A 9,381-nucleotide genomic window follows, 5' to 3' on the forward strand; every position below is an offset into this window, starting at 1 on the left:
TACCAGAGTGAATGATTGTCGTTTTAGCATGTATTATTAGCAATCAAAAAACTTAAGACGAGCTGGCCTCCCATCCATGGTGGACATTTTTATAGGGAAAGGCGTAAGTTGGCGAGGATATGTGCACAGGGTGGGTCATGAGCAATTGCCCAGACAATTATTACATTCACAACTCTACGAAGGAAAGAGAAATCAGGGTAGGCTCAAGCTGAACTACAAAGCTGTAGCTGAGTGTAACATGAAGCTGAGGGAACTAGACACCAACATAAGGCAAGAAAAGGCGGAAAACCGAGCTGCATGAAAGTCTGTGATAAAGCCTAAACCATAAGGCAGTCATTGTCGAGGCTACCGACTGTGAGAGAGTGAGAAAGAGTGAGAGAGAGTGAGCAAGAGAAAGAGAGAGAGAGAGAGAAAGAGTGAGAGAAAGAGAGTGAGACAAAGAGAGAGAGAGAGAGAGAGAGAGAGAGAGAGAGAGAGAGAGAGAGAGAGGAGAGAGAGAGAGAAAAAAAGAGAGAGAGACAAAGAGAAAGAGAGAGAGAGGAGAGAGAGAGAGAGAGAAAAAAAGAGAGAGAGACAAAGAGAAAGAGAGAGAAAGAGAGTGCGAAAGAGAGAGAGAGAAAGAGAGAGAAAGAGAGAGAAAGAGAGAGAGAGTGAGAAAGAGAGAGAGAAAGAGAGAGAGTGAAAGAAAGAGAGAGATAAAGAGAGAGAGAGAGAGAGAGAGAGAGAGAAAGAGAGGGAGAGAGAGAAAGAGAGAAAGAGAGAGAGAGAAAGACAGACAGAAAGAGAGAGAGAGACAGAAAGAGAGAGTGAGAAAGAGAGAGAGAGGGGTAAAGAAAGAAAGAGAGGTAAAGAGTGAAAGAGAGAGGGTCAGCAAGAGTCATTCATATACATCTGGTTCTCTGTACACCTACAACCAGCTCATAAGAATTTTGAATTCCTAGTGAGGCTGGGAAAGCAATAGACCAATAGACACGCCCTTTCAATTTACTAGAATGTGTTTGAATAGTTGGACTATTCACGGCATGAGCCGCTTGGAAAATCAATTGAAAAGGCTTTATTGAGATGCAAATGAGGAGCAGATTATGGTCTTGGACGGCATTCTTTCACGATCAATATTAACTTTAACTCGAGTGAAAGTAGATTGCACGTACCGTACTAGCTCCGGCAAACTTACTATTCAACTAACTTAGGCCAACAGTGAGACACTCATTGAAGGATTAGAGCTAGTGTACATAGATCTCTAACTCGAAGAGACAGCGCGGAAGAATCAGTGTTATAACTAACTCATTGAGAGGTGATTCGGTAAGTTGATCGATATTGTAATAGATTCCATAGTTACACTTGTATCATTTTAATAAACAGACAGAAGGAAAAAGAGGTGAATTTTAAGATTACGCTTCTGCTGCCCAATAAGCAATCAACAGTAATTTATAGACCTATAGAATTATTGAGTATAAAAGTTGTATTCATCACCGGCTTATGACATTGTAATAATTAATAATAAGAATAGGCTCAAAAAGTACTATGTACTTTTAATAAATACTAATAATTGTGGAATCAGTTTTGTTTAAATTACTTTTTCATATTAGCATGTTCAATGTTAACATGTAGTGGGGAGGTGGTGCTATATTTTGTAAATGTTTTTATGCTTATATCTTAATAGACCCCTATATTATAGTCTCGCATTTCTGAGAGCGCATCAAATATTAGTGCATTATTTCAAATTGTATCGAGTTTAACCCAGTTGATTGCATGAAGAGAGGAGACAACTACATGTCCAATGAACATGTCTTATTATCTATTGAACATTGTACAGTAGTTTACTTTGTTTGCTTTCTCAAAGTCAATGATGATGTTATAAGTTAAGCATGTATTTTTAAAAATATCTTTATAGTGGTTTGTATAGGATAACTGTGCATCATTGTTTGTCTGAGTTATGTCCATTTCAGGTATTTGAGGGTTATGCTGCCTTGAAAGGCATAGAAGATTAAAAGATGGATGGAAAGCTCTTTTCGGCGCTTTTTTTCGGGCTACTTCTCGTTTCACCATCTTTTGCTGATCTGATAGTCACAGGCGCTTCTGGTGCAAAAGGTGAGAAGGGAATGCCTGGAGATCAGGGTGCTACCGGAGTCATAGGTGACCCTGGAGAGGTAGGAGAAACAGGCGCAACTGGTTTAAAGGTAAGTTAAGCACAATGCATTTTATATAATGATATTAGTATGTCTGCTAGGTGTGCTAAATAAGAAAAACTGTAGCCAGCGTAGAGCTCATCGAGTAAGGAGTTACCTATTTTCTGTCATTACAAGCAATGAGGTGGCTGCCCCGACAGCTCGCAGAACTCTCGGAAAAAGCATTTGAACTTAAGCTATGTTACTAACGATTCTGTTTAGCTGCTATAGATGAAGCGATATCGGTTTTAGCAGATTAGCAACTATACCTTACAAATCAGCAACTAGCTATTACAGAAACCAGTGAGAGCCAAAGCAAGGTGAGTAGACATTTACTAATACACCAGGACTGGTCTTGTCTGATATCACAGGGAATGGCCGGTCAAAAAGGAGAATTAGGTTCCACTGGGTCAACAGGCTCCCAAGGTGAACCTGGCTCATCAGGTAATACTGGACAACCTGGTTCATCTGGAATTGTGGGCCAGCCTGGACCACCGGGCATAACTGGAGGAACAGGAGGAACAGGAGAATTGGGTATTCAAGGCCCTGGGGGAGATCAAGGGGACACTGGTAAGTGCTGCTGTATCACCCGTCAATATAGGTAAATTCATATGTACATGTAGCCAATACAAATTAGGTCAATCTGGCTGTGTGATCAATCTACAACATTACATCATGAAATAGAAATATAATATGTTTATGTGAATAACAGTTTAAAATGTGAAATATTGTGTTACAATGCATTGTGGAGAACAGAAGAATCATGAACTGTTGACATATGGTGTGGTTCATCTTGAATCATAAAGAATAGCTTATGTTCTATGATTGTAGGTCGTAAGGGCGAACAGGGACCCCAAGCTGGTGCTGGTCAACAAGGAGAACCCGGAGATAATGGACCTGATGGTGAAAAAGGAGGGCGAGGGATGAAGGGTTTACCAGGAGAAAAAGGTCTTCCCGGTTTACCCGGTCCCAAAGGAGAAGGTGATCTATTAACAATGTTCTTACGTCATGCGAGGCAATGATGTCTAAGTGAAAATAAAATATAATAGAGTAGAATGGTAGTTGCATCCTTTGGATTGTATTTGCAGGCGTAGTTGATTGGTGTGTGGATGCTGTGTGTCCAACAAATGCCACGTGTGAGAACACTCTTCTCGGATTTGATTGTTCATGTCCTGCAGGATATACTTACAACAAGGACTCCAACACCTGTGATGGTTAGTACTTATTTAAAGACACAATCGTCACTTTTTAGAGTGGAGAAGAACATTTAGTAATGATATTAACACACTGCAATGTAGTCTTTCATCATTATCTCTGGTTTGCATAGGGACAATAGTGTAAGTTAATATGGGAACTTGTGAACAGAGTAGTAAGAGAATGTCAGGTGTGCAGACGAGTTGATCTGGCTCTGTCTATACTAGGTACTACTAGGTACCAGCTCATCACATCTAAAAAATAACAGAAACATTATGATAATTAAATAACTAAGATATAATAATCAAATAATTAAAAATACAGCTATAGTAAAAGCATTTTATAAGATGAAGTTGCAGCCTCGGCTGAGCTGTTTATGAAATCTTACTGGAGTCCAAAAAATAGAACACTATCAACTACTAGGTACTACTAGAGTCCTTGAAATAGAGTACTATCAACTACTAGGTACCACTAGAGTCCTTGAAATAGACCACTATCAACTACTAGGTACTACTAGAGTCCTTGAAATAGAGTACTATCAACTACTAGGTACTCCTAGAGTCCTTGAAATAGAACACTATCAACTACTAGGTACTCCTAGAGTCCTTGAAATAGAACACTATCAACTACTAGGTACTACTAGAGTCCTTGAAATAGAACACTATCAACTACTAGGTACTACTAGAGTCCTTGAAATAGAGCACTATCAACTACTAGGTACTACTAGAGTCCTTGAAATAGAACACTATCAACTACTAGGTACTACTGGAGTCCTTGAAATAGAGCACTATCAACTACTAGGTACTACTACAGTCCTTGAAATAGAACACTGTCAACTACTAGGTAGTACTAGAGTTCTTGAAATAGAACACTATCAACTACTAGGTACTACTAGAGTCCTTGAAATAGAACACTATCAACTACTAGGTACTACTAAAGTTCTTGAAATAGAACACTATCAACTACTAGATACTACCAGAGTCCTTGAAATAGAACACTATCAACTACTAGGTACTCCTAGAGTCCTTGAAATAGAGCACTATCAACTCCTAGGTACTACTAGAGTCCTTGAAATAGAACACTATCAACTACTAGGTACTCCTAGAGTCCTTGAAAAAGAACACTATCAACTACTAGGTACTACTACAGTCCTTGAAATAGAACACTGTCAACTACTAGGTAGTACTAGAGTTCTTGAAATAGAACACTATCAACTACTAGATACTACTAGAGTCCTTGAAATAGAACACTATCAACTACTAGGTACTACTAGAGTCCTTGAAATAGAACACTATCAACTACTAGGTACTACCAGAGTCCTTGAAATAGAGCACTATCAACTACTAGGTACTACTGGAGTCCTTGAAATAGAGTACTATCAACTACTAGGTACTCCTAGAGTCCTTGAAATAGAACACTATCAACTACTAGGTACTACTAGAGTCCTTGAAATAGAACACTATCAACTACTAGGTACTCCTAGAGTCCTTGAAAAAGAACACTATCAACTACTAGGTACTACTACAGTCCTTAAAATAGAACACTATCAACTACTAGGTACTACACGAGTCCTTGAACTAGAGCACGATCAACTTGAGAATTTTTAAACCATATAGCCAAAGGTGCACACATAAATATATATAATTCATTTTTGAATACTTGAAATGTTAAAATCGAACTACTTTTGAGTTCCAAAAGGACGAACTATACTGACTTGCCTATTATTGTTGTATAATAAGTTGGTATAATAAGCTTTTTATTTCGTCCTTTAGTATTACATATGTTATGTATACAAAATTGTGTTTTTAGTCTAGTTATAGTAAAGTAGGTATAATTCACTTTTAGTAGCTTATTACTTTGAAAATTAAATAATTAATTTTTGAGTTGCTGACCCGCTCCAGAAAGAAAACAATAAGTGTTTGGTTTGTTATTTTGGTAAAAATACATTTGCAAAATGAAAATAAAAAAGATTTTCTATTCGATTCCTTAAACAATATTAAAATTATATTTGCAATGCAATCAAGATTAATTATCAACAACCTTCACATATATTCTAATTTTATTACAAATAAAAATATGTGAACTGGATCAACAGGCTTGTACTATGTTTTTCGCCTTTCCATGGCCTGCCTTTATGTTTGGTTTAAATAAATTTCTTGACAGAGGGTCAAGAAATAATAAATGCTGTAGTATGCTTAGTGTAAGAGCAATTTACCTAGGCGTAGTTCTAACCGCTCCTATAACTCAATGAACAAATACAGAATGTATGCAGATTATTGCTTACTCACTGCTAAGTTCCAATTCCAGCACTACCGTGTGCATTTATTAAGAAGGAAGCCATATTATTTTCACTGTGGTAGGTGAATTTAATGCAAATAAGAAACTGTGTCAGAATGTTTTGATACATTGTCAGTGAATTTAGATACTGCACTGGTAATTTTAAGAACAGGTGTGGTTCAATAGTTAGGGCGCCGGCTTATGATCACTAGGGCAGTGGTTCAAGTCCCATAAGGACCGTTGTTGGTGTTAGGAAGGGCATCCAACCATGATTGCTCCTGTGCCAAATCTGGTCAGGTTATTGGTGACTAAACCGGTTTCCCCATCTGCACTCCAACATGGATGAGGAGGGAAGTTAGCAACCCTGCAGGGCGGACAAAGACAAAGAGGGCCTGACAAAGAGCGGAGAGCCTCCTTTGTCAGCAATGACCAATTAGCTAGAGATGGTGTATCAATAAAAACACCCAACAGAAGGCAATGACAAACCACAGTTTAAACTTGTCAAGAACAGACATGGTTATAGGGAGAACTATGATTACCTATGTCCTCACAGGACATGGTACTTAGAGAGAGGCTAGTGGATTTAAAGATCGTGAAAGGGAGTCGAGCTATTGCGCTAATGAATTTAGATACTGTACCAGTGAAGTCATACATCTGGTAGTGGTTCTTAGATACATAGATTCTAGATTAGTGTTTTAGATGCCGAATCAACTGATTGAAATAGTGAGCAAAAGAATTTAGGTGTCGTATCAAGGAGTTCATATACTTTGCCTTTTCATATACCAGTTTTTCGGGAAGCTCTACCCTCATTGTAGTTCATTAAATTTGAGGACAGTAAATTTAGATACTCTACCAAAGAATTTAGACACCGCACCAGCGAATTTAAATAGCGCATTGGTGAATTTAGATACTATGCCCAGAACTTTAGATGTGGTATGGTTAAATTACGCAAACAGGAAAGATGTTCCCTAAAGAGTTGACTGCCTTTCATAAAGAAGTTCAACATAGAGACTTCTTGTACTCTATCTCACAATATGTTAAACAATACACGGCCATGTTCTGTCAGCTTCTATTGATAAGGAACAACAGCAAGTCAATTGCACTGTTCATTTGAGTTGTTTACTATAAAGTTCTTTTCACAAGTTTGATATGTTACCATTAATCAGTTTAAATTTTTAAAACCATTCAATTGGCGTTCCTTCAGCTCTTGTAGGTGGAAATAATAGTCTCAGTAAATTAGAATATTCAGTCAGCATATCAACTGCAATGATCCTAGCTATCTTCCACAATCTAACCACATCGACCGGACTTTGTTGTTCAGACATTGCGCAAGTGGGCTGAGCTGATCTATGGCCTGAAAGCATACAAGAATGTTTTAGTAACTTCTCAACCAAAGCAATAACAAAAGCGATAAATTGAGGTGTACACATTTCTACATCACAAGTAATGAGATACCCTGACTCACTTATCTGGGTGGAGCATTATATTCACTGCCTCCGTCTTTGTGTACATAACCCATAGGAAATAATGAGGAGTCCAACACCAGGTACAGACATGTACATACATTAGGTACACATCAGCTACACACACTGTACCTGACAACCGCCTGAAGTAGATTTGAATTTGGCAGTTATCTATTCTCAGTGTTAACGCTAGAACACGAACATCTACACGAAATCTGTAGTAAAGCTTACAGTCAACCAATATGTAAACGAGCTCATTCTAGAAGCAGTAATTAGAAATTGTCAACACATTATGGAAGTTATTTTAGTACTTTATGCTACCGCACCTTGCGCTGGCTTCGATCAAGTCTAGGGATCAACATGGCTTTAAATAGTAAAAATTCACTTCCGAGTAAACATGTTATAGTACTGAAGCTACACACTATATTGACGGAGAGCCAGCATTTTCCGGCTTTCTTTGGACTAACAAAATGTACAGTGAGTCATAATGTCTGTCACTCAGCTCTACATTGCAGATATCAATGAGTGTCTAGAAACGTATGGAAACTGTGACAACTTTTGCCAAAATACTGCGGGATCTTATTCATGTGAATGCAGAGAGGCAGGCTTCAAGTTATCCTCCTTGGATAAACACTCTTGTATAGGTTAGTATTTCACATGGATCGAATTTGATGCCACAGATAGTTGTATTTCAATGTTGCCATCAAAGGAAAAAAGCCAAAGCTTGTAATCAAATGTAACGCTTTAGAAAACTTGTTAATCAAGCCTGTATAACACTGGTAGTACTGCAGCGGTAAGACAAGGGTGTGTCAATGACCACTCATACCATAAAAAAGTATATTTAGTCTGCAAATAAGATTGTTTGTGAATAAACCCAAAGTAATTGCTTTAAGTAGCAGCTTACGATGACAAGAAGCTCATATCTGTTAGTTGAAGGACAGAAAAGAGTGACCGTAAGACATCAAGACATGAACATTACAAAAGGGCTTTGCCAGTGGCATATCAAATAATTTTCATTTAGTTGGTCTGCTAAAAACCATTTTCAGATTTCCATCAGTGGTATCCAAACATTCCCACCTTCGGGTGCATTTAGACACATATGATATATTTTCTCTATAAATCCTTCCAAGCAAAACCATACTAAAACTAATGCTTCTAATGGTTTTAGATATAGATGAATGTGAAACAGAGTCTCTATGTGGAGAGAACACAGAATCAGTAAAATGTGTCAACACATATGGAAGTTACGTATGTGTAGATTTGACACCCATTGCAGGTGAGTGCAATGCCAAAGACGGCGCATAAGCATGTCCTTGTCTGCATGGAGTGTATGTTAATATGTTAGACAACTGCATGAATTGTCATTGCGTGCTTCAATACATTTAATAAGTGCAGCTTAGAAGCCTGACATGTTGTAGATGTCACCCCGGATGCACAGCTCGGCGGCATGGACGGTGAAGACATGGTAAATGAACTCATGATTATCATACTGGTGGTGTGGGCAGCCTGCCTCACAGTGCTCTTCATAGTCATTATTATCTGTCTCCTAATTAGGAGACAAGATTATATAAACGAACAGAAAGGCAAAGCAGGAATTCGCAATTGAATGTGATAGGTACCAATGCTCAACTCATCAGATTTGCTGTGAGGAGTTGCTCCCCTTCAAAAGCCATATGGCTGAAACCTGTGGCACACACGGAAGCAGGAACATGAATATATGTATATAATTACACAAACAAGTGAGTTATCATTGACAGCTGTTCGATTAACCTACTTGCTGTAAAGAACCAAGAAGAATAAAATGACCTTGACAGCAATCCTCTTCAATACAAATTAATAATAGTCCAGCCTGAGCCTAACTAGCGACAAACGTGTTCCTAACCTATGACATTCGCAAGATATCGCTTCACAAATAAATTTTCCAGGCTAAATTGAGGCTTCTCTTCAGCGGAGAAGTCTACCAGAAGTGCTTGTATCCAAGAGCACAATTCGCCCAGACCTTATATACTGTTTGCCATGAAAGATATGCGTGCGTGTCGACTACAAGTTCATTTCCAATGGATTTTCCTTAAATTATATATTTGTAAACTTTTTCAACTTTGTATAGTAACAATAATTTTATATTCTACCATGATAATGCAATTTTGTGGCTCATTGAATATACCTTAATAAAAAGACAGATGCAACTTTGAATAAAAAACCCATTAACGATCAACAAATAAATCTAATATAATAATGCATATAATAAGCCCCGAGGGATAATCCATCAGGCTGAGCGG

The 9,381-nt window shown here is 38.0% G+C and overlaps 1 protein-coding gene across 1 annotated transcript; it reads left to right on the forward strand.

Moving 5' to 3' along the window:
* The first annotated feature begins 1,120 nt into the window (after positions 1-1,120).
* Positions 1,121-9,271, forward strand: LOC137408383 (uncharacterized). The gene is made up of 8 exons (XM_068094898.1): positions 1,121-1,302; positions 1,950-2,180; positions 2,540-2,738; positions 3,000-3,149; positions 3,257-3,382; positions 7,618-7,746; positions 8,271-8,378; positions 8,521-9,271. Exons 2-8 carry the CDS (start codon positions 1,995-1,997, stop codon positions 8,706-8,708), a joined length of 1,086 nt encoding a protein of 361 aa, XP_067950999.1. The 5' UTR covers positions 1,121-1,302; positions 1,950-1,994; the 3' UTR covers positions 8,709-9,271.
* The last annotated feature ends 110 nt before the right edge of the window (positions 9,272-9,381 follow it).

Source organism: Watersipora subatra, chromosome 1 (genome assembly GCF_963576615.1).
Source record: "Watersipora subatra chromosome 1, tzWatSuba1.1, whole genome shotgun sequence".
Taxonomy (NCBI): domain Eukaryota; kingdom Metazoa; phylum Bryozoa; class Gymnolaemata; order Cheilostomatida; family Watersiporidae; genus Watersipora; species Watersipora subatra.